The sequence below is a fragment of the Notamacropus eugenii genome, chromosome 5, assembly GCF_028372415.1.
Source record: "Notamacropus eugenii isolate mMacEug1 chromosome 5, mMacEug1.pri_v2, whole genome shotgun sequence".
Lineage (NCBI taxonomy): Eukaryota > Metazoa > Chordata > Mammalia > Diprotodontia > Macropodidae > Notamacropus > Notamacropus eugenii.
Window position 1 is genome coordinate 436768863 of NC_092876.1, and position 26807 is coordinate 436795669.

Consider the following 26807-nt stretch of genomic DNA (forward strand, 5'->3'; position numbering starts at 1 on the left):
GGAGGGGGATAAAATCCAATCTCGCAACTTTCTAAAGGGGCGTCAATTTCATCCTCTTACTTTCCCTCCTCCCCCGTCCCCCAGCAAAGGAACAGAAACCTCAGAATAGCAGGGACCCCAAAAACAGCGCTCCACTTTCCACCCCTCTCGGGCTCCTACCACCCCCATCCCAACCCCCCCGTAAGTGACCGGACCCCGGACAAGGCGGGCGTCCACGGTAGCTGGTCCTGCAGAAATGCCACCCAACCCCGCGCTGGCGCTGGAGCTGGTACCGGAGCTGGTGCCGGAGCTGGTGCCGGAGCTGGTACCGGAGCTGGTGCCGGAGCTGGTGCCGGAGCTGGCGCAGCCACCCCCGCCGAGGTTGCTGCAGCAAGCTCCCCCACGCACCCCTCAGTGCAACAGAAGCAGCAGCCCCCGCGCGAGCGCACCGTTATCCACCCCCCCAGCCGTGCCCCCGGCGTCTATCCTAATTCCCAAACCCACACCGACTGACCGACGGACGCCCGGGGCCACACAGTCCCCGCCCCCCCTTCCCCTCTCCTGGAGCCCGGGGCGGGGGGCGCGGCGTAGGCACTCACCCAGAAAACGAAGGAGTAGATGATGAGGAGGGTTTTGAGACAGGTTATCACGGGTTTGGTCTCCATTCTCCTCGATGCCATACTACAGAAGCTCGGGCAGCGGCTGGGCGGGCGGGAGGAGGGGAGGTGGGTGGATGGGGGTGGGAGCGACAGAGCGAGCGCGAGAGCGCGTGTGTAGGGTGTGTGCGCGCGCGCGCGCCGGAGGAGGGGGGAGGAGGAGCACGAGCGCGAGCGCGTGTGTGCTGTGTGCGCACGCGCGCGCGCCCCGGAGGGAAGTTAGGGAGGAGCGCGGGCGCGAGCGGGGGCGCGGGCGCGAGCGGGGGCGCGGGCGCGAGCGGGGGCGCGGGCGCGAGCGGGGGCGCGGGCGCGAGCGGGGGCGCGGGCGCGAGCGGGGGCGCGGGCGCGAGGCCGCCTCCGCTGCTCCGCGGCTGTGCTCCCGGCTTTCTTGGCTCCCGCTCTCCCCCTGCCCTCTGCCGCACCAGCGGGCGGACCCAAGCCCCACCGCCCTTCTGGGCCCGGCCCAGCACCCCGGCGGCGGCGGCAGCCGGAGCAGCTGACGCCCGGCGAGCAGCCAGCCCCCCTCACACATCTCCCTTCTCACTTACGGAGTAAAAACCCCCAAATAAACACAACAGCCCACCAACCCCTCGGTGACCGCTGAGCATGCCCAGGCGGCTCGGTGCACCTGGGCACCTGGACTTGAGCGCCTGGCTGCCCGTGAGGGAGGGGAGTGGGGGGACGGGGTGCGAGTGTGAAGCCCAGCTGCCTCCGGGCTAGGCGAACAGGACCTCGGCAGGGCGTTCTGGACCGACTGAGCAGCGGTCAGAGAACTGGGTCAGGGATGGATGCTGGATTTCTGCATGCACGCACACACACGCAGGCACGCACACACACAGGCACGCACACACACAGGCACAGGCACACACACAGGCACACACACACAGGCACGCACACGCACAGGCACACACACAGGCACGCACACACAGGCACACACACACAGGCACACACACACAGGCACACACACGCAGGCACACACAGGCACAGGCACACACTCACGCACACACACAGGCACACACACGCAGGCACACCACACGCACACACAGGCACAGGCACACACACGCAGGCACACACACGCACACACACAGGCACACACACGCAGGCACACCACACGCACACACAGGCACAGGCACACACACGCAGGCACAGGCACACACACAGGCACGCACACACACAGGCACACACACAGGCACGCACACACACACAGGCACGCACACACACAGGCACACACACACGCAGGCACGCACACACGCAGGCACAGGCACACACTCACGCACACACACAGGCGCACACACACAGACGCACACACACAGGCACGCACACACACAGGCACGCACACACACGCACACACACAGGCACACACACACAGGCGTACACACACAGGCACGCACACACACAGGCACACACACGCAGGCACACACACGCACACACAGGCACAGGCACACACACGCACACACACAGGCACGCACACACACAGGCACGCACACACACAGGCACACACACACAGGCACACACACGCAGGCACACACAGGCACACACAGGCACAGGCACACACACGCACACACACAGGCACACACTCGCACACACACAGGCACACACACGCACGCACACACACTCACGCACACACACAGGCACACACATGCACAGGCACACACACGCAGACACACACACACGCGCACACACACGCACTCACGCACACGACGCCTTCTCACGCCTCCTCGTCACACCGCACTTCTTTCCACCGATCATCCCACCGGGCAATGGGCAAATTCGGCTGGGCAGGACTCTGATGGAAAACAAGCCTTTGACGGGTGGAGAGGAAGGAAAGTGAAAAGCACTGATTTGGAAGGAGAGAGACACAAATCTCAGTGACTCGTTATCCAGCTACATCAAGGGAATGATAATGATGATTATCATTTTAGAGAAACAGGGGAATTGGAATAAATGGCATCCTTCATCCCTTTCCTGCTCTAAATCCTACCCATGTATCAAGTCCTCCCTATCACAGTCTCTCTCCAGGCTGGGATAATAATAATAACAGCTGACGTTTAGACGACACTTTAAGGTTTGCAAAGTACTTTTAACACGCATCGTATTTGATCTTCAGAAGGAGCCTGTAATGGAGGTGCTGCAGTAACCTTACAAATGAAGAAACAAGCTCTAGAAGGTTGTTACGTACCAGTAGCTGCACATTTAATATATTTGTGCTGCCTCTCTGGAAGCTGAAGCTGGGCTTATCGTTTGTTGTTTGGTCATTAAAGCAACAGGAAAAGTATTCAGGAAAATCTTTAAATGAGCACCGAGCTGCACATAAAAGACACCATTTTGTATCAGGTAGTGATGAGAGAATTTGCCTGGGTATAAAAGACAGATGAGGTTAACCCAACCTGTGAGCACAGTTCATATAGGGTAATCAATGGATCCATGAAAAGATAAGGCATTTTTCTTAGGTGCTAGGCACAGAGAGATATAGTTCATAGACTGTTCTAAGCACATTGAGGTAGGGACAGAATTCATAAGATTTTGCCCTAAGTAGGAATTAACCCTTGAGGAAGCTTTTTCAGGGCCTCGCTCTCAAATGGGAACTATATTAATAAGCTCTTTCATGAAGCTAGCTAGGAGTAAAAATAGAATGAACACGCCTTGGAAAAGCCTCCTGCAGTCTGTTGTGGTGGTGGCTATTATGGGTTATTTATCACTAAATTAGATGCAGTCTCTGCCTGGTGAGGTCACCATATAAACAGACAGGGGGAAGAGACAGTCATGTGAGGAAGATGGAAGGTTGTTCGAGGAAAAGGTGAATCATAGCTAAAATGGCCCTATTTCTCATCAACTAAAGTAGAATTGAGGAGACAAACAGAAGAGCAAAGGGAAGATAGAAGAAGATAAGCAAATTCTGCATCCCTTCTTCTCAAGCCAAGATGGATAACACAGTCAATACAGTGTCTTCATGGAAGAGTTTTTTTTGCAATTGCCAGGATAAGCTTTATGGTTGTGGTGGGTTATATTAAGATAATGAAGAATCAAAATCTGCTAGGCTACCTTTAACAACAACAACAAAAAAGTATCTCACACACACGGAGGAGAATATGCAGGAGACACAAAGATTTGAAGTGAAAACACAGTGAGGAAGACAGTGCCCATGAAAAAGGTCTGAAAGTTTTAACACAAGACCAAAACAAGTAACAAAGTAACATGGCATTCCAAAGACTTATAAATAAACTAATTGCAGTTAGAAGGGCATAATGTACAGAAAATGACAAGGATACTTTTGCAGTGCTCCCATCAGACTACCCCTGGGGAATTGTGTTTAATTCTGGGAACCACAGTTTAGGAAGGAAATTGACTATGCTAGATGAGCATTGGTTAAAATAATTGAGGAGAATGCACCTGGAGATGACATGACCTTGTGAGGATAGTGTATCCATCCTCAAATATTCAGAAATCTGCCATGGGGAAGAAGAATTAGATTTCTTATGTTTGTCCTCAGAGGGTAGAACTAGATTTGAGTTGCAGAGATTCATATTTGGGCTTGGTGTAAGGAAAAATTTCTTAATAGTTGGAGCTGTCCCAAAGTAAGGTGCCTCCCTTTTTTTTAAAGGGGGGGGGTTATTTGGACCTATTTTATCATCAATATGGGGAACTCCTTGCATCAGTTTAGATAGATAACTTGTTATCTTAGAGAATTTCCTGCTGCTCTAAATGGTTAAATGACTTGCCCATACTCCCATGACTAGAATGTGTTACAGAAATGATTTGAAACCAGACATTCCTGAGGTCAAGCTCTTCATTTTGTCAGCTGACCAGGAGTTCTTAACTGGGGACCTGTGAACTTTTATAGACATACATACATACATAAATACACGCATACATACATGCATATAGACATATACACACATGCACACACATATACACACATACATGTGTGTATGTATGTATAACTATATTTCAATATAGTTTCATTTGTAATCCTATGTATTTTGTTTTATTCATCTTAAAACATTCTGAGAAGAGGTCCATGTGCTTCACTAGTCTTCCAGGGAGACCTGTGGCACACACAAAAAAGGTTGAGAATGGCTGGACTACACCATTCTGCCTCATATGCCCAAAAATGAGATGAAAATTATATATATATATATATATATATATGTGTGTGTGTGTGTGTGTGTGTGTGTGTGTGTGTGTGTGTCTAATGAAAAAAAAACCTGCCCTGCCCAACCTCACAATATTGTTGTGAGGATCTCAAATGAGATAATATCTATAATGGGGCTCTGTGAGCTATAAAAATGTGAGATAGTTTTATCATTTTAGAAAGATTTTTATCTGAAACATTTAAAAGTTTTAGTTTTGCTCTTGAAATGGATAAATACTCTGGTATCTGGAACTTTGAGATATCAAAAATAACATTCCCAAAGGCATCTCTAAAACCTGAGATTTCATTCTCTTTGTATGTATAGATAACCATACATGTTCACTGTGATGTGTTGGAGCCAGTTCTAACTGGTTTTAGAGGGTTGACTGTCAAATGTTTAGTGTGAGCATTTCTACCTCAGAAATCAGCAGAACTATAAATCAGGGTTTGATTTTTTGTTTTCTTGATTGTCTACACTTAACATGATGGAGATATCAATGATGCCAACTAAATTTAAAAGTGTATCATATTTTCATTTCACCCTCCCAGAGCTAAATATTTACCAGCACCCCTCTACATATACACATAATAGTCTATGTTCACACATACATGTATCTTTTTATAGGCTTTCAAAAAAGTTATCATTTTTTATTAAAAAATATTTTTGTAATTTCTCAATTTTCTAAGGAGGCAGAGAGAGAATAGCAATCTATATTGAAGTGGGCAGTCTGGTTAGGCATATGATAGACTTGTGAAGTAATTTCAATATTCTTCTTTTTAAAATATTTACCAGCATATCCCTGAAAGGACATGAAAAAGTTGCCTGAAGTTCTTATTATTATTGCCCTGAGAAGTCATAACATAAATCTAAATGAAGGAATGGGAACCTTTTCTTATGTATATTCCCTAGAAAGTATTCCATCATGCTTTAGGTACCAAGGTAGTGCCACAGATAGCTTAATGTTCATACATGCACTTGGCTAATTTTTATGAGTGGTCCTTTCCAATTGTGTGCACAATGCAGATTCTTCTCTGGCATATTCAGAGAACATCACCCTTTGTTGTCCTGATATCTTTTCTCAAAAAATGAAAAAACCAGTCTGCCCTGTCTCTGATTACCACATAGCAGGTCTGTGAACCACAGTTCTTTCCAAATAGTCCATAATTATGTTACATCATCTATAGCGAAGCTTGATGCACTTCTGTCGGCTGTCCTTCCAATTATCCTAAGACTCTTCTGCATAGCAGCTGCTGAAGCATCCTACTGACATTTATCCCTTGCACATGCCCAGCTCTAGGAAACACATGTAACAGGTGCATGAATATTCATGGAGTAGGAATTTTTTATTCAAATTGGATGGCGTTTTATTATACTCACTGCAGCACCTGTTATGTCTGCTGTATTCACTACATAAAGGGATGGAGATTTGGCTTTAAGCCAGTCAAGAAGATTGACACTGCCAATCACCCAGCCTCTGTGCATTGTTTCACAGATTTCATTCATTCAAAGAGAGTTGACTCAATGAGTTTAGGGCAGATAAACATGTCCAATATCTTCAGTATGATTTGTCTACACAGTGACGGCAAATCTAGGGCTGTGGTTTTGGCTGGGTTCATTTGTTCATTTCTGGTATTATTTTCAGTTGTGCTTATCTAATAAATCTATGCCTAATAATTAGATTACTATATGGGAGCTAAGAAGTAACTGAACTATCCAAAGATTACACACACACACACACACACACACACACACACACACACACACACACTTTTATGTGTGTATGTATGCATAATATCTATATATACACATATTCATGTACATACATACATGCACATGCATATATATAAATTATGTGTATGCATAGTTGTGGGTAAGTATAAGGAATCTTCTATCTCATACCTGGATAATTGTGATGATGTGATTTCTGTTTCTTGATGATTTGACCTTTTTAATTCATTTTTTTTCAAAAAGTAAAACGTAATAATACTTAAATGTTCACTTTATAAAAAGCACCATACTCAGTACCATGGGGTAAACAAAAGTATGTATTGTATACATTTATGAAAATCGAGACCTGTGATTTCAGTGGGATAGGGAACTGTCAGTATGGAAATCTCTTCTGTTGATACATATTGATAACTCATTAGCAACTTATAATCTTGATAAGTGACATTGGTCACTGAGAGGTTAACAAATGCTTTCTAATCAATATATGTGTTTATACACATGTGTGTGTATGTAGATAGATAGATGGATAGATAGATAGATAGATAGATAGATAGATAGATAGATAGATAGATAGATAGATAGATAACTACAAGCCCTGTTTTCAAGTTTCAGAGCTAGGTCTTCCGAACTCCAGATTCTATCTACTGTGTTACACTGACTCTCAAGATATATACACCTATAAGTATTTCTATAGAAGATATAATTGCATTTCCAGTCACCCAGGACTGCAACCTTCAGGTTATCCTACACTCTCACTCGTTCTCAGTCTACTTAGCTAATCAGCTACCAAATCTCTTATCTGCCTCCATTAACAAACCACGACCATTCCCCATTCCCTTCTCTCCACTCACATGGACATCATGTTGGTTCAATCTGTCAATTTGTACCCTTGCCTCAAGTCTCCCCTCACTTCAACTCATTCTTTGCAAGCTGCCAAAGTGATTTCCCTAAAGTATATATCTGACTGTGTTCCTCTCCTACTCTATAAACTACAGTGGTTCAGTTCCATTCAACAAACTCTAATTATAAGTACCTACTTAAAATTGTGTCACCCTGGGCAAGTCATTTAACCTCTATTTGCCTTAATCCACTGGAGAAGGAAATGGCAAACTACACTACTATCTTTGCCAAGAAAACTCCAAAGGAGTCACAAAGAGTGGGGCATAACTGAAAAATATGCCTGGAACTGTGCTAAGCTACAATTATAATTTCATTTGATCCTCACAACAACCTTAGGATAGATGCTATTTTTAATCATCATTTTACAACTGTGGAAAGTGAGGCAGATGGAGGTTGAGTTGCCCAGGGTCACACAACTAATAAATATCTGAGGCTGGATTTTAACTGAGATCTTCCAGACTCCACTGTTCTATCACTGGGCTCCCTAGCTGATCCAAAGGAGATATTCAGATAAAGTTCTATAAGAATATTTGAGGAAGAAATAAATACTTTCCTAATGAGGTAAAAGGAGGATGAGAGGGCAAGGAGTGGGAAATCCTTTTCACAAAGGATCTAAAATCTTAGATAAGGGTAGAAGGAAGATAAGCAGATTAAACAGGGGAGGTAAAGACAGGCATAGCCTGCCAATTTTCTTTGAGGCAACAGAAGGCCTGATATCACTACCGATTGACTTTGGGAATTTCCTGGACTGGTTTATCCCTCCTTATTCAGCCGGATAGCACTCACTGTGTTGATGCCAGACTCAGTGCAGACACCCAATCAACTGTGCCTGCTATAGTTCAGAACTCCTCAAGAGGTCTACCACCCTCAGCCTCCCCATTAGCAGGGAGGGTGTGGTACCATACCCAGTGAGAATATCATTTTTGAAAAATATATTGCTCTGATTTTTAATTGCTACCAAGTAATTTCAAAATATTTTCAAGTCCAGCAGATTCTCATTGTAATGTAAACAGTGACAGAAGATATAGCCTTAGAAAGATTTTTAACAACCATTTGAAAGATTACTTCAAATCTCTGATAGTAAGAGAAATGCAAATAAAAACTCTGAGGTTCTACCTTACTCCCAGCAAATTGGCAAAAAATGACAAAAAAGACATGAATTGATAATGTTGGAGATGTTATTGAAAATCAGACATACTAACACACTATTAATCAAGCTATGAATTGGTCCAGTCATTCTGGAAAGAAATTTCGGATTATGCTTAAAAAAATAGTAAATTAGAATTCTCATTACTAGGCACATAGGCAAAGAAGCCAAAGACAGAAAGAAATGGTCTCTATTCACCAATATATTAATAGCAACACTCTTTGTAGTAGTAAAGAACTGGAAACAAAGGAGAAGCCCATCCCATGGAGAATTGCTAAACAAATTATGGTACATATGTAATCTTGTGCACTGGCTTCCACTCCTAAAATGCAGGTATGTTACATCTCACTCTTCTCCCAGGCCTTCCACCTTAAGGGATGTGGGGGTGTGAAAGGCAGGCTATGCCTGTCTTTACCTCTTCCTGTTCATTTCCTTGTCTTCCTTCTACCCTCATCTCTGCCATTGGCTCAAACCTCACCTGATCATTTTCCCCCAATTTTCAGTGTCTCCAGAACCCTAATCCATTTAACCACTTATCACATTAGCTTTTACAAAGGATTATTTATTTCAAAGGTATAACAAAAACAAATGTGTATTAATTTCTCCTCACAGATGGGGTGAGGAATGAAGCTCACAGCTTAGCTCAGTTCTAAAGCTAGCATCGGTATCTTCAAGTTCCAAGTGCAAAAGTTCCCTGGGCTTCCATGTTAGAGCCCTAGCTTCTCTGGGCTTTCCTGTTAGGCTGGGAGGAGGAAGGGGAAAGAAAGGAATAAGTATTTATCTAGCTTCTACTTTGTGCCAGGCACTGTGCTGAGTGCTTTACAAATAATTTTCATTTGATCCTCTGGTAACATCTGGCCTGGTTCCCTGCTTCCTAATAACCTGCTTCCCAGGTCACCATGGCTCGGGCTCTTAGGTCCAAGGACTCCAGTGCCTGAGCCCAGAACTGAAAAGGACAGATGAAGGAGATCCAAACCCCAATTCGAAGTGCCCAGGGGCCCTAACTGGGAAAGGAGGAAGGTAACTTCCCCCACACCCAGCTTAGTGCATGGTGCCTAAACTTTGGATGAATAGGACTTTCATCTCCTGGATGCCACTAAAAGAAAGATTGTTCAAGTTTTAAAGACACAGACTGCCTTGGTAATGTAGCCAACATGGTAGGGGAAGGGAAGATTCTTTCTTCCAAAAGCAAGTCTCTCCAACTTAAGTGACTTGGGCATGCATAGTAAAATCCTGTTCACATAGATATAATGGAATGTTAATACATTGTAAGAAATGAATATGAAGAATATGGGAAAACGGGGAAAAAATAAATAATGCAAATCTAAGTTAACAGAACCAGGAAAACAAAATTATTACAACATTGTAAACTGATTCATGAAACAGTCATTTATTAAACACCTATTATGTGATTGGGGCTAGGTGTGTTCCTCCTTTGTTGCCGAAGACCATACCATCAGAGAAATAATGACATGACTTGCACTTGACTTTTTTTGAGTGAGGGAAGGCTGTGCAGGTCACCAGCCTCACTTCTCCAGAGCCATCTGAATCCAGTGATCAGATATTCCTCAGGATGACTGGAGATGACCCAGGATGAGGCAATTGGGGTTAAGTGACTTGCCCAAGGTCACACAGCTAGTGAGTGTCAAGTGTCTGAGGTGAGATTTGAACTCAAGTCCTCCTGACTCCTGCACTGGTGCTCTATCCACTGCACCACCTAGATGCCCCAACTGGGCTAGGTGCTGAGGATACAAAGCCCAAAACAAAACAAAAATCCTCTCAAAAACAAAATTAATCTCTGACCTCAAGAAACTCAACTTTTATTTGGGAGAAATAATATATACCTTAAAAATAAAACACAAAATAGAAACTAACACAAAACCTCAGGACTGTGTAATTATATTGACCTAAATTGTTCTTGTGGAAGAGATGAGAAAAGGCAATTTTGCCCTTCTTGGGAGTGGTGGTGGCCTATGAGTGTAGATAACTGAATATATTATCAGATTCTGCTGAAGTGTTTTTTAATTTCACCAACCTGCTTTTTTTTTTCTTTTTGCCTTTGTTACAAGGGAAAGTTGTCCAGGTAGAAGAGGGAAGGAAAGATCAATTTGGAAATAAAGATGCTGAAAAACCTAAAGATATTCATTTCAAAATTGAATAAATTTATATTAATTATCTTAATTTGGTTTCTCAGGGTCAAATTTAGCCATTTTCTGGCATTCTCCTGATTTTCCTCTTACCACCATTTTATGGTCAAGACCTAGTTTTACCAGCTCTCAAAATCTACTCATTTATCCACAGATATTTGATAACCACAGTTACCCATTCATGTCTCAACATGAAAAATAAAACCTGGGATACTCAGCAATCATAACTTCTGATTTCTTCCAGCTTGCTTCATAGTTTCAGATTACACTAAATTCACAAGAGAGATGATGTAATTTGAGATAGTGCTGTTTTGGTGGTGATTCAAGTTACAGACACTTTCTGCTACACGCTGAAATGGAATCTTCTCTTACTGACACTGATTATCCAGTCTTAGGCCTGAGTATATATTTAAAAACCCCAGAGCACAATTATTCTTAGAATTGAAATAGCTGTTTGTATTTTCCAAGGATTTCTAAGTTATTCATTACATAATCCAAGGAATACCATTGTGAGCCAAGTCAATAAGTTTTCACACGATTTAAATTGAGCTAGAAAGGATCATGGAGTGAAAACCCCTTATTTTACAAATAAGAAAAACGCAGACCAGAGAGGTGAAGTTTCTCTGGTCACATAGCTAATGCTCAGATGACGCAAAAGAGACGTGGGAAGATACATTGTTAGAGACGAGACTGAGTATATTGGGCACATGGTGGGAAAGATAAAAAAGTGGAGATTGGAATGCCAAAAACATATCACTTACTTAGGCAGCTTGGTATGTGAGACAGAGGAGATCTACCAAAGCAAGGAAAACCAGAGTTCAAGTCTTAACTCCGGCTGCATGGGAAAATTGGGAAATTCATTCCTGATTTTGTCCTAAAATAATCATTTTGTTGATTCCTCCACACATTTCAAGTCATTGGGGTAAAAACATAATTTAGGCCACACCTTAAAAAAAGAACAAGCAGGCTATAGGTAGATCTCAGAGGGTGTAACAGGCTTCTCCTCTCCCATCTCACTCAGTTTCCCACACCCCACAAGATATCTGTTCACCTAATTTTGTAGTTGTTCAATCATTTCAGACTCTTCATGACCCTGTTTGGGGTTTTCTTGGTGAAGATATGGAATGATTTGCCGTTTTCTTCTTCAGTTCATTTTACAGGTGTGAAAATGGAGGCAAACAGCATTAAGCAACTTGCCCAGGATCACACAGCTAGTAGGTTTCTGAAGTGGGATTTGAACTCAAATAGATGAGTCTTTCTGACCCAAGGCCCTGAGTTCTATCTACTATACCACCTAACTGCCCTGTTCACCTAATTGGTGTTGCCTTGAATTTTATGACTAAAGGTGATTTTCTTTGGTTTAAGGCTTTGGCTCTAGGCAAAAAAGTAAGTACCTCTGGGAGGAAAAAATATTCTGCCTTATCGATGATTTACATTTCAGAATGAAGGAGTATATCTCATCCTTCCTTTAGAGAGGTTTAAAATCAGGAGAATCAGAAGGGGAAGGGAATAGAGAAACTGAGGATTTGAGCACTTGGAGGCCATAATAACGTACTTAGGTAGCATGGTAGTACAGCAGTTCTAAAATTTTTTTTGGTCTCAGTAGCCCCTTACATTCTAAAAAATTGTTGAGGACTTCAAAGAACTGTTATGTGAGTTATATTCATCTATGTTTATTGTATCAGAAACTACAACTGATGAATTTTAAAATATTTGTTAATTCACTTAAAATAATAACCCATTTGTTTTATGAAAAATTACTATATATTCCAAAATTTAAAAATAGTGAGAAGAGTGGCATTGTTTTATATATTCTTGCAAATTACTCTTAATACCTAGCTTAACAGAAGACAGTTAAATTCTCATATTTGCTTCTGCATTCAATCCAGCGTAATACGTTATTTTGGTCGAAGTATATAAAGAAATCCAGCCTCATATAGATGTATAGTTGAAAAAGGGAGGATTAATTTATATCTTAGTATTATTATGGAAATAATTCTTGTCTCACAGATCTCCCTGACAGAGTCTCTAGGGCACCCAGGAGTCTTTGGACCACATTTTGAAAATTGCTGGTGTAGTAAGTAGATTGAGAGGGGGAATCAAAGCCAGGAAGACTGATGTTTAGGTGCTGCCTTTAGCTGTGGTATTCTAGGATAGTCTCAACTTCTCAGATTTCTAGGAAACTCCCTAAAACTTTAAGTTTCCTAGAAGGTGTCAGTTTGCACTGGTGGAGGGAATTTCTCTACCCAGAAGTTTTCTGTACCAATGAAATCATAGGTTCAGTCCCTAACTGCTTTGGTGCTGTGGCTCAGTTCTTTCTCATTCTTCATGACCCCCATGGATCATAACACACTTCTATCTTCCACTATCTCATGAAGTCTGTTCAAACTCATGTTTGTTATTTCCATGGCATTATCTGTTCATCTCATCCTCGGTTCTCCTCCTTTTGCCTTCAATCTTTCCCTTCATCAAGGTCTTTTCCAATCAGTCCTGCCTTCTCATTGTGTGGCCAAAGTATTTGTTTCAACTTTAGTACTTGTCCTTCCAATGAATAGTCTGAATTAATTTCTTTAAATGTTTATTAACTTATATGTAACTAATGTGGAATATATTTAATCTGATTGTACATGTATTGACTATATCAGATTGCATGCCGTCTTGGAGAGGGGGAAAGATAGGGAAGAAGCAAAAATTGAGGTTTCAAAATCTTATAAATGTGATGTTGGAAATTATCTTTACATGTTATTAGAAAATATAAAATACTATTAAATGGGAGAAAAAACAATAAATATGAACTGATTTGACTTCCTTGCTGTCTAAGGGAATCTAAAAAGTCTTCTCCAGCACCATAATTTGAAAGTATTGATTCTGTGGACCTCAACTTTCCTTGTAGTCCAACTCTCTCACAGCCATATGTTGGTACTAGAAAAACCATAGCTTTGACTATACAAAGCATATGAAGAGAATCCAGCCTCACACAGATGTGTAGTTGGAAAAGTGGTGATTAAATAATGCCTTAGTATTATGAAAATAATTCTTGTCTTACCTATCTCCCTGAAAGAGTCTCTGGAACACCCAGGGGTCCTTGGACCTCATTTTGACTTTGTTAGCAAGGTGATGTCTTTGTTTTTTAGTATGCTGTCCAGATTTGCCATAGTTTTTCTTCCAAGGAACAAGCATCTTTTCATTTTATGGTTGTAGTTGGCATCTGCAATGATCTTCAAGAACAAGAATATAAAATCTGACACTGCTTTTATTCCATCTCCCTTTATCTGCCAGGAAGTGATGGGACAAGTTGCTAAGATCTTAGGTTTTTTTATGTTCTGCTTCATTCCAGCTTTTTCATTCTCCTCTTTCACCCTTATCAAGAGATTTCATAATTCTTCTTCAGAGTGCTATCGTCTGCATGTCTGAGATTATTGATAATTCTCCCGGCTTTTGATTCATCTACTCTGGCACTTCATATGGTATACTCTGCAAATAAGTTAAATAAATGTATATCCCTTTTACCAGCTTAATTTACAAGTTATTGAGTAGGGAGCCACTTCTATTAAATCTTAAAGCTCAACAGGATACATGAACTATTGATTATCTTTTCCATATGTATATATATATATATATATATATATGTATGTATGTATGAAACCAAACTAAGATTATATGTCTACAGAAGTAAAATGTTTACTCTAGCAATATTTAATTAAACAAAAAACTGAATTGATTTAGATTTCTAGCCTTTGATTTTATTGTGTATTTACAGATACAGTTATGGCTTTTATATCTTTTGTATTCAGAGCTTTCTTAATCTTTTAATTTCTACATGTGTGAACACATAACATAAAGTGACACCATCAAATATTTGCTTTAGGTTTCTCCTAGTTCTAATACACACACAAAAAACAAAGAACCACTTTACCTATTAGGAACACTCACTATGTAATACAGACTGCTAAATTTGACTCTTTCTTTCCCAGTCTTCATGCTAGGAAGAAAAATCACTGACACTTACCTGTTGTATAGGGCTGTTATAAGGTTAATTTCTCCATCAAAACCAAAGTGCAAGTGAAGCTGATAGAGATACAGGATTATTGGCTCGGTAAGAAGGCAGATGAAATTCAGTTTTACACTGATAGTAACAATCCAACACACTTTTATGATGCCCTGAAGGCTATTTATGGGCCAAAGACCTATAACACATCTCAACTATTCAGAACTGATGGAGCCACACTGGTCAGTGATAATGACAAGATCTTGGAGAGGTGGACTGAATACTTCCCTAAGGTTTTCAACAGACCATCTTTTTTTGTTTGGTTGGTTTTTTGTTTGTTTGTTTTTTAATGTTTATTTATTTATTTTTAGTTTTCAGCATTCATTTCCACAAAATTTTGAGTTCCAAATTCTCTCCCTATCTCTCCCTTCCCCCCACCCCACAACATCTTACAATCTGATTACCCCTTCCCTCAATATGCCCTCTCTTCTATCACACCCCTTCCTTCCCTTATCCACATCTTCTCTGTTTTCTTGTAGGGCAAGATAGATTTCTATACCCCATTACCTGTATTTCTTATTTCCTAGTTGTATGCAAAAACAATTCTCAACATTCATTCCTAAAACTCTGAGTTCCAACTTCTCTCCCTACTTTCCTCCCCACCCATCCCCACTGAGAAGGCAAGCAATTCAATACATGCTATATATGTGTAGTTTTGCTAAAGACTTCCATAATAGTCATGTTGTATAAGACCAACTGTATTTCCCTCCATCCTATCCTGCCCTCCATTTATTCTATTCTCTCTTTTGATCTTGCCCCCCCCCAAAAGTGTTTACTTCTAATTACTCCCTTCTCCCATTTGGCCTCCCTTCTGTCACCCTCCCCACCCCACTTGTCCCCTTCTCCCTTACTTTCCTGTAGTGTAAGATAGATTTTCATACCAAATTGTGTGAGCATGCTATTCCCTCCTTAAGCCAAATGTGAAGAGATCAAGCTTCACTTTTTCTCTCTCACCTCCTCCCTTTTCTACTCCATTGAAAAAGCTTTATCTTGCATCTTTTATGAGAGATAATTTGTCCCATTCCATTTCTCCCTTTCTCCTTCCATTATATTCCTCTCTCACACCTTAATTTTATTTTTTTAGATATCATTCCTTCTTATTCATCTCACCCTGTACTCTCTGTCTATGTGTGTGTGTGTGTGTGTGTGTGTGTGTGTGTGTGTGTGTGTGTGTGTGTGTGTGTGTGTGTAATCCCTCCAACTACCCAAATGTTGAGAAAAGTCTCAGGAGTTACAAATATTGTCTTTCCATGTAGGAATGTAAATAGTTCAACTTTAGTAAGTCCTTTATGATTTCTCTTTCCTGTTTACCTTTTCATGCTTCTCTTGATTTTTGTGTTTGAAAGTCAAATTTTCTATTCAGCTCTGGTCTTTTCATCAAGAATGCTTGAAAGTCCTCTTTTTCATTGAATGACCATTTTTTTCCCCTGAAATATTATACTCAGTTTTGCTAGGTAGGTAATTCTTGGTTTTAATCCTAGTTCCTTTGACTTCTGGAATATTATATTCTAAGCACTTTAATTCCTTAATGTAGAAACTGCTAGATCTTGTGTTATCCTGATTGTATTTCCACAGTACTTGAATTGTTTCTTTCTAGCTGCTTACAATATTTTCTCCTTGACCTGGGAACTCTGGAATTTGGCTACAATATTCCTAGTAGTTTCTCTTTTTGGATTTCTTTCAGGAGGTGATCAGTGGATTCTTTCAATATTTATTTTACCCTCTGGTTCTAGAATATCAGGGCAGTTTTCCTTGATAATTTCGTGAAAGATGATGTCTAGGCTCTTTTTTTGATCATGGATTTCAAGTAGTCCCATAATTTTTAAATTGTCTCTCCTGGATCTATTTTCCAGGTCAGTTGTTTTTCCAATGAGATATTTCACATTATCTTCTATTTTTTCATTCTTTTGGTTTTGTTTTGTAGTTTCTTGGTTTCTCATAAAGTCATTAGCCTCCATCAACTCCATTCTAATTTTTGAAGAACTATATTCTTCAGTGAGCTTTTGAACCTCCTTTTCCATTTGGCTAATTCTGTTTTTTAAAGCATTCTTCTCCTCATTGCCTTTTTGGACCTCTTTTGCCAATTGAGTTAGTCTATTTTTAAAGGTGTTATTTTCTTCAGGATTTTTTGGGTCTCCTTTAGCAGGCTGTTGACTGGCTTTTCATGATTTTCTTGCATCACTCTCACTTCTCTTCCCAATTTTTCCTCCATCTCTCTTACTTGGTTTCCAAAATCCTTTTTGAGCTCTGCCATGGCCTGAGACCATTTTATATTTATTTTGGAAGTTTTGGATGCAGAAGGCTTGACTTCCTCTGATATTGTACTTTGTTCTTCCTCATCTGAAAGGACAGAAGAAAAATATGTTCACCAAGAAAGTAACCTTCTATAGTCTTATTTTTTTCCCTTTTTTGGACATTTTCCCAGACAGTTACTTGAATTTTGAGTCCTTTGTCAAGAGTTGGGTATACCTGTAAGTTCTCAGTTCCTCCAAGGTGGCACAATCAAGGGAGAGGAGTTTATTCTTCTCCTGGCCTGCACACTGGTCTGGGATCAATCAAAAACCTGCCCAGGATCTACAAGTAGAATTCCCTCTCCACAACTGTCTCTAACTCCACTGTCAGTGTTCCTTCTCACCCCAGGGCTAGGTTCTGAGCTGAGATTCAGATCAGCTGCTCAGTTTCCCTGGGGCTTTAGGTGGAGAGGTCCAAAAATGGAGGTGCTGCTGTGGCTGCTGCTGGCAGGACCAAACTGTGTTCCCTTCTCACCCAGATGAAAAGACTTTCTCATTTACCTTTGAAGCTGTCTTTGGCCTTTGTGGGTTGAGTAATGTGGGAACTGCTGCTGCCAATGGCTCCCTGAAGCCTATTCTGGGTCCTGTTCCTGCCAGGCTGTGCTCCCCTCCACTCTGTGCCCAGTGTAATAGACTTTTCCTGTCATCCTTCCAGGCTGAGTTGGGCTGAAATCTCTTTCACTCTGTTGTTTTGTGGCTTCTGCTGCTCTAGAATTTGTTCAGAGTCATTTTTTACAGATATTTTATGAGTTATGTGGGGGAGCTTCTATGGGTCCATCTTTCTACTTTGTCATCTTGGTTCCACCCCTCAGCAAACCATAATTAATTAGTGTTGAAACTATTGACCATATACTTTAGGCTGAAGTCAATCCCTCCATAGTTGAATTTTCAACTGAAGAAGAGGTTTTGAATGCTGTCAGGCTCCATTCATGTGGCAAAGTGCTTGGTGCTGAAGAACAGGGGTTCACTGCTTGTGCAAAAGCTGACTGAAATCATCTGGGTTATATGACAAGAGGAGGTTATCCCACAGGAGTTCAAGGATGCCTCCACTGTTCATTTCTATAAAGGAAAAGGAAATAGGTTATCTTGTGACAATTGCAGAAGGGGTCTCTTTCTTAGTCATTGCTGGCAATATTCTTGCCAGAGTCCTCCTTAATAGGTCAATCTTTCACCTGGAAGACAATCATCTTCCCAAGATCCAGGACCAAGGAATACTTGATATGATTGTTTTCTGTCCAACAATTCCAGGAGAAATTCCAGGAGCAGAACAGAATATAATAGTATACAACATTCTTTCATCTGACCAAGGCCTTTGATACTGTGGTAGATCATGGCATAAATTTGGTTGCCCAGAGAAGTCCATCAGTATCATATGTCAGTTTCATGATGGCATGTATGCATGGGTTCTGGATAATGGGCAATGCTCTCTCACTTTCCCAGTCACCAATGCAGTGAAGCAGGCAATGTGCTTGCTTTCATGCTTTTTAGCATGATATTTTCAGTGATATTGTCAGACACGTTCAATGAGGATAAAAATGGCATCAGGGTCAGCTACTGCACTTATAGTAAATTATTTAACTTGAAAATGCTACAAGCCAAGACTAAAGTAGGGGGAGAGCTGGTACATAGTTACTTTGTTCTCGGGTGATTGTGCATTCAATGCAACTTCTAAGGCTGCAATGCAGCAAAGTATGGATCAGTTCTCTGCTGCTTGTGTTAATTTTGGCCTGACAATTAAGACGAAGAAAACACAGGTTCACCAGTTAGCACCACAGCATTCACATGTGGAACCATCAGTTACAGCAAATGGAGAAATTTCAAATAAGTTCACTTACCTTGACAGTATACTTTCCAGGAATGTACACGTAGATGATGAGGTTGATGAAGGCATTGCCAGAGCTAGTTCAGTGCTTGGGATTCTCCAAAGGAAAGTGTGGGAGAGAAGAGGTAGGTTGCCTACCCAACTGAAGGTCTACAGAGCCATTGGGTTGATCTCATTATTGTAGGCTTGTGAAACCTGGACATTGTACAGTATATGGTTGGAACCATAGAGAGATAGATTGGCACACCCCATCCAGGAACAGTGACAGAGATGATCTGAACAACGTTCATGGCATTTTGGAAGAAAGCAGAGGGAGGAAAAATATAGGTAGTTTGCCTGTGGAGGATATGACCAGAGAGGAAGGAGTGATACCATTAGTAGACTCCTATTCTTTAAATGACTAATCTGTAGTGTGATACAAATATGAAACAATGATAGAAGCAACATATTACTTTAAAACAACAATAAATTTCACTTCATATTTTTTTCACAGATCTTATATTTAGAGCTAAAAGGGACCTTAGAGGTCATTGTATCCTCCCACATTTCATATTAGAAGAAATATTACTATCATCCTCTAATTTTCTTGGAGGGCAGTAAATTCTAGATGACTCATTTCTGAGAAGAAATCTCATACTCTACGATTTAAATATTTCAGTTTCATCAGAGATGTTAAAAACCATGCAAAGACAAACAATAACTTCACTTCACCAAATATGCAAATACTCAAGACTCAGATCAATTATTTATAATACTAACTATACCTAAGGGAGGAGAGTCAAAGGCTGTTTTTACAATGGCTGACCTTTGAAAGATTCAGAGCATATTATTTTGCTGGAAGTAATATCTACATTTTCCTGAAAGTCCAAATGAAAAGTGGCCAAAAAGTCAGTGACCTCAGGAATTTTTCTTTAAATCATGATGAATTTTTATAGATATCTAGATGAGCAAATATTTCCCTTTTCTTGGTGTTTTGATGCAATAGACATAGGAAAAGATGGAGGAAGAAATATGAATCAAGGAAGGAGAATTCTATTCTCTTTTCATGACATATGTCATGGTGCTCAGAGATGCTGAGGTAGGTAGAGTACAATTGGACCAAATGGGGAAACTTTTAGGTTTTTATTCTTTTATCTTCCTCCCTCACTCTTTGTGCAGAAGATATGACTTGGGGCACAGTGAACACAGAGCTAGGTTTGAATCCTGTGTAATGTCACAAGACTACTTGTTTGGCCTTGGGCAAAGTACTTAATCTCTCTGGGATTCCCCTTTCCTCTTCTGAAAAATAAAAGAATTAGACAAAATGATCTCTAAGATCTCTTTGAGTTGCAAATCTATGATTTTATGAAAAGAGTTGGCAATATTTCTTGAGCTCAGTTGAAAGTAAATCAGCAAGTAAAGATTTATTAAGCTATGTTCCAGGAAATGTGCTAAGCTCTGCGAAGATACAAGGAAAGGCAAAAACAAAACAAAACACCCAAAAACAAACAAGTAGAAAAAAGTTTCTGCTCTATAGGAATTTACAATATAATAGGGGAGATCAGTATGACCTTGGGCAAGTCAGAGCTTCTCTAGGTCTTAATTTCGTCATCTTGAAAATGAAGGTCAATCACTTGACCTCTAGAGACCTTAGTTTCTTTATCTGTAAAATGAAATGACTGGACTAGGGAGGGGTAGGGAACCTGCAGTCTTGAGGCCAAATGTGGCCCTCTAAGTCCTCAAGTTCTCACAGAACAATTCTGTTTGGATTTGGTCAAAAGGCCACACTTGAGGACCTAGAGGACTACATGTGGCCTCAAGGTTTCAGGTTCTCCACCCCTGGACTGGAGGTTTACTTCCAGCCCTGACCAAGATATGAAGTAGTACAATGAGACTTACCCCTAGATGTCAGTTCAATCTTTTACCCACTACTCCATGTTGACTTTCTTTAAGAAGCATGTTAGAATTCAATCTAACAGTGCTACTCTGTCCTTGTAAAGAAAACAGATAATTCACACCTGGAATACTGACTGCACTTCAGATTTTGACCTCTCAAGAAAGAGATAATAAAGCTGGAAAAGATCCAGAAAAGGGCAATTCAATGATATAAGAGGACAGGGAGCCTACCATAAGATGGCAATATAAAATAATCATTTTTTTTTTCCTTCTTGAAAAATGATAGAATTTAGAACTGGAAGGAAGGAATCTTAGAGATCATTTAATGTAACCTTGAATTTTATAGATTGGGAAACTGAGACCCATAAAAGCTGTGATTTTCCCAGCAGGAATAACATTCCAGTCTGGGTCATCTGACTTCATGCCATGTTGTCTCAGAGAGAACTGGATCAAAATCAACTCATCTTGTGGTGTTTACAGACAGGATGAACACAGACTTGGATCTCAGGTCTCAGAATGCTAGAACTTTATAGTGTCTCTTAAAGTTTTAAACATAGTGTCTTTTAGACAAATGAAAGGAACTACAATTTCTATAGGAAGTAGGAAGCTTCTGGAGCTCATTTCCTCAGAAGAAACTATAGACCAAAAATATAAACAATCAAAAAAATAAAAAGTCTTCTGCAACAACAACAAACAATCAATGCAATGAGGAAAACAAGGAAAGCTGCTAACTGAGGGAAAAGGGGAATCTTTGAGCCAAATACCTGTGAACAGGGCCTGATAGCAAAGATATAAAAAGAGCTAACAAATGAATAAGACCAAGTACTTATAAACAAACAATTCTCAAAATAAAAGCTGCAAACTATTAACAGTCACATAAAAGACTGTTTCACATAAATAATTCCAAAATAAATTCAAATAAAACTATATAGAGATTTCATTTCATACCCATTAAACTGGCAAAGATGACAAATGATGGACATAACCAATACTGGTTTGAACAAAGATAAGCACTCTAATATGCTGTTAGTGGATCTAGTTTCTTTGAAAAGCAATTTGGAATTATATTTAAAAAGTGACTAAATTGCCCATACCCTTTGACTTAGAAATCCTGTGGCTAGGTATGTACTCCAATGAGGTTAGAAAGGTTCTACACTCACCAAAGTATTTATTATAGTACATTTTATAGTAGCAATGAACTGGGGGTGGGGGTGGAGCTGGGGACTGGTTTTACATTGATTAGGGAATGGCTAGATTGTGGTATGTGGACATAATTGGTTTATTACTGTATTATAAAATGAATGTGAAAAATATTTAGAAGCATGGGAAGGCTGAATGAATGAAAACAACACTTATTAAGTATATACTGTGTGCCAGGAACTTTTCTAAGTTCTAGGGATAAAAATTTAAAAATTAAAAAAAGTAAAATAATCCTTATCATCAATGAGTCTACTATATTCTAATAGTGGAAAACAACCCATATATGGGATTGGAGAGCAGGGAACAGTGTTTTGAGGACTGAAATATTTGAAATACACCCCCCCCCCCCATCTGTTGGAGCTGGTGTTAAGATGGACGATTCTGCCTTACTTCTGTAATTTATTTCTGGGGCTCAAAGTTAGAGTACTGAGTTGGATGGATCCTGGTTCTGACACAGGCCAATAATTCTGGTACTTTCACATTCCTGTGAGTCTCCTCCCATCCAAATGGAGAAGAGTTGGCAATCCCCTGTGATTATGACTTTGATATTGTATGAGCAAAAGAGAAGAAGGGGTGGGGCATGTCAGTTTGGAGACTTCCCATGACATGCCCTGGGGACAGTGAATGTTCCAACTTGGCTAAAATAGAGGATTTTTGGTCGGGGAATGAGACGTGCTGAGAGATTGGGGTGCCATAGGTCTGGGAGACTAAATACATAGGCTATTGCTGTTCCCAGCATGCAGGTCATGGTCCCCTTCCTCAACTGTCACCACTCTAAGAGGAATAGGTGATGAGGGGAATGGTTGCTTATACAGGCTTTTCCACCGGAGGAATCTATTGGTGCCAAGAAGCAAGAAGACTGCTGGTTTGAGCTTTGTTGATAGACTTTGCTTTGCTCATTAGCCCAGCTAGCATGTTTTTTGGTGTAGAATGAGTAGAAGGAATCTGTTAACTGGAGGGAGCAGATAGTTTCCTGGGCGTGGGGGAGGTAGATAGAGGTTGTAAGTGCGCGTTGGCTGCAATTCCTGATGCTTTGGTGGAATATTCTCCCTTTGAGTAGTAGCGATGATGTTGAGTGGCAGAGATGGAGGAGGTGTTCCCACCTATCTCTATCCCTCCTGATCCTTGGTTTACATAGCCATAAAGTTAGATCCAATAGTTGTCTGAATGGTATTTTCTTTGTTTTTAAATTAACTAATTAATTTTTAGTTTTCATCATTCACTTATATAAGATTTTGAATTTTAAATTTTTCTCCTTCCCTCCTCTCCTTCCTCCCCAAGACAGCATGAAATCTGATATAGGCTATACATGTGTGATCAAATTAAACATATATCCACATTAGTCATGTTGTAAAAGAAGAATCAGAACAAAACAGAAAAACTATTGGAAAGAAAAAACAACAACAAAAGAAAATAGTCTGCTTTGATCTGCATTCAGACGCCATAGTTCTTTCTCTGGGTGTGGTTAGCATTTTCCATCATGAGCCTTTTGGAACTGTCTTGGATCATGGCATTGCTCAGAAGAGCTAAGTGTAACAAAGCTGGTCATTGCATAATGTTACTGTGTATAGTGCTCTCCTGGTTCTACTCCACTCAGCATCAGTTCATGCAAATCTTTCCAGGTTTTTCTGAAGTCTGCCTGTTTACCATTTCTTATAGAACAATAATACTTCATTGCATTCATATACCACAACTTGTTCAGCCATTCTCCAACTGATGAATATCTCCTCAATTTCCAACTCCTTGCCACTACAAAAAAGAGGTGCCATAAATATTTTTGTACATGTGGGTCCTTTCCTCTTTTTCATGAGCTCTTTGAGATGATGTAATAGTAGTATTGCTGGATCAAAGGGTATGCACAGTCTTATAGACTTTTGGGAATAGTATTCTAGAACTTTGTTCAATAGAACTTTGTTCTATTGAACAAATTTTTCTCTAGAATAGTTGAATCAGTTTACAACTCCACCAACAATGCCCTAATGTTCCAATTTTCCCACATCTTCGCCAACATTTATCATTTTCCTGTTTTGTCATGTTAGTCAATCTGATAGGTATGATATGGTACTTCAGAGTTGTTTTAATTTGCATTTCTCTAATCAACAGTGATTTAAAGCATTTTTTAATATAACTATAGATAGTTTTAATTTCTTTATCTGAAAACAGCCTGTTCATATCCTTTGACCATTTATTAGTTGAGGAATAACTTGTATTCTTATCGATTTGACTCTGTTTCTCTATATTTTAAAAGCGAAACCTTTGTCAAAGACAATGGTTGTAAAAATTATTTCCCAGCTTTCTGCTTCCCTTCTAATATTGGTTGCATTGTCTTAGTTTGTGCAAAATCTTGTTAATTTAATGTAATCAAAATTATCCATTTTGCATTTCATAATGTTCTCTATCTCTTGTTTGGTCATAAATTCTTCTCTTCTCCATAGATCTAACAGATAAACTATTCCCTGCTCTCCTTATTTGCTTATAGTTTCACCCTTTATGTCTAAATGATATACGCATTTTGACTTTATCTTGGTATATGGTGTAAGATGTTGGTCCATACCTAGTTTCTGCTATACTGTTTTCCAATTTTCCCAGTGGTTTTTGTCAAATAGGGAATTCTTATCCCAGAAGCTGAAGTCTTTGGGTTTATCAAACACTAAGCTACTATGGTTGTTGACTACTGTATCTTGTTTACCCAACCTATTCCACTGACCCACCATTCTATTTCTTAGTCAGTATCAAGTAGTTTTTATGATTGCTGCTTTATAATACAGTTTTAGATCTTTTATGGCTAGGCCACATTTCTTTGCATTTCTTTTCATTAATTCCCTTGATATTCTGGACCTTTTGCTCTTCCAGATAAATTTTCTTATTATTTTTTCTAGCTCTATAAAATAACTTTGGTAGTTTGATTGTCATGTCACTGAATAAGTAAATTAATTTAGGTAGAATTATCATTTTTATTATATTAGCTCAGCCTACCCATGAGCAACTGATATTTTTCCAATTATTTAGATCTGCCTTTATTTGTGTGAAAAGTGCCTTTAAATTGTGTTCATATATGAATGTTATTTTTTTTCTCATTCCTGTCGTATCCTGCTCTATGAAGGACTTTCACCTGCCAGAGATTAAGCAACACCGATGTGGGGGTGAGCAATCATTCCTGAAGGGTAGAGGAAGTTGGATCCAGATTCTGAGATGAACAAACATAAACTAAAAAGCCAGACCAAGTTGGTACCAAGTTGTCTTTGCTGTACTGAAGTCCAAGGTGCTGGAACAAATAAAAAAAAAATACAGTTGCAATAGCAGAGATTCATACCAGGAGTTCCATACCAGGTCAGAAAGAAAAGATGAAGGAACATGTTATCAAGGCGCTCTTTGATTGTCTAACTTAGCCTGTCTGCCCAAAGTTTTGGGTTTTTTCTATAGGAGCTACTTCTTTCCCCTGCCCCAATTCTATTCTAGAATATTATAATTTTTTTAAAAAGTCAAGGGCAAGATGTGCCATGATGCATCTTTTTTCCCCTCATACATTATTCCTTCAACTTCAGGGTCCATGGTCATCAATGGCCATATTAAAAAAAAAAAAAACGATCTCTGTGTATGTGTATACATATATGACACAATAATATGCATATACTGACATCAGTACATATATAAACATATACATACATATATACATACACACATATAATATAATGCATATACACACATGCAATAGGGGTGATGGTGAACACTTGTAATCCCTGCTACTAAGAAGACAGAACAGAGGATCACTTGACCTCTGGAATTCTGAGTTTAAGTAAGATTAAAGCTGATTGGGTGTGTATATTAAGCCCAGCACCAAATGTGAATTTAAGAGGCCTTCAGGTTGCCTAAGGAAGGGTAGGAAGTATAGCAAATCCAAATCTCTTATGCTAATCAGAATGGGAAGGGGTCTATGAGGAGCCCCGGTAGTTCCATCCCAGCTGAGATAGAGAGACAACTCCCCCCCCAAACACCACTATAACAACAACTAATACACATTAAGGAGGCACAATTTGTCTGGTACACCTAATATCTCCCTTTTCTTCATCTCCTCTTTCCCCTAATTTGGTAACATCTCTTTCTCTATCTCTCAGTCCCACAAGGCCCCATGTTTTAAATTTTACTTAACCCTATTAAAATCTGCTCCTAGAAAGAATGTATAAATTAATTCACACTGAAGTATTAAAGACTAATACATAATCTCTTTGTTGTCTAATTATTGTGAATGCATGTAATATCCATAAGGTCTGTAGAAAACTATAGAAGAGGAAAGGGAAATAATGTATTTACCCATTTGAGGGTTATTTGCATTTTAATCAGAAATACAAATTTTAGACAAAATCGCTGAAATTTCAATCTGTGTTGTATCTATGTAACTCCTTAAAGTTTACAGCAATTCACTTTTCTCACAGAAACCCTAGGAGAGAGGAAGATAGTAGAAGTGTTATTGTCCCCATTTTGTAGGCCAGAAAACTTCTCAAAGAAGTCATCTGATCACAATTGTGTGAATAGTGTCAGAGTTGAGACTTTTGATACTGAGTGCAGTGCTCCTTCAGCTATACGATATTACCTGCCATGATAGCACACCTGAATATAACCACTTCAGGTTTACAAAACATTAATTATATGACAGGTGGAGTTGATATGTGTTGGAGAGAGACAGGTGTGCTTGAACTTCACTCCAGAAATCTTCCCACACCCTCCCACACCCTCCCACCCCCGTAAAGCTGAGCCAGTTCATAGTAAAGCAATTCTGATCAGAGGGTCTGAATAAGAAATTAGATTTTCTTATTAAAATTGTAATATCATTCAAATTTAATAGGCCTGAGCTATTGAACGTTTAGTCTCAGGACTTGACCA

The 26807-nt window shown here is 40.1% G+C and overlaps 1 protein-coding gene and 1 long non-coding RNA gene across 2 annotated transcripts in view; both read right to left on the bottom strand.

The window, feature by feature from the left end:
• Positions 1-839, bottom strand: part of TSPAN7 (tetraspanin 7) — a 115306-nt gene extending 114467 nt beyond the window's left edge. The window contains exon 1 of the mRNA XM_072615169.1: positions 579-839. Within this exon, the coding sequence (XP_072471270.1) occupies positions 579-659 (81 nt within the window). The 5' untranslated portion in view covers positions 660-839. The remainder of the gene's footprint in view (positions 1-578) is intronic.
• A 15017-nt stretch (positions 840-15856) lies between these two features.
• LOC140503113 (uncharacterized) lies at positions 15857-19187 on the bottom strand. Its single transcript, XR_011966706.1, has 2 exons — positions 18865-19187; positions 15857-18088 (listed from the first exon to the last, which is right to left on the bottom strand). It is a non-coding gene; the product is annotated as an uncharacterized lncRNA (long non-coding RNA).
• Between the last annotated feature and the right edge of the window lie 7620 nt (positions 19188-26807).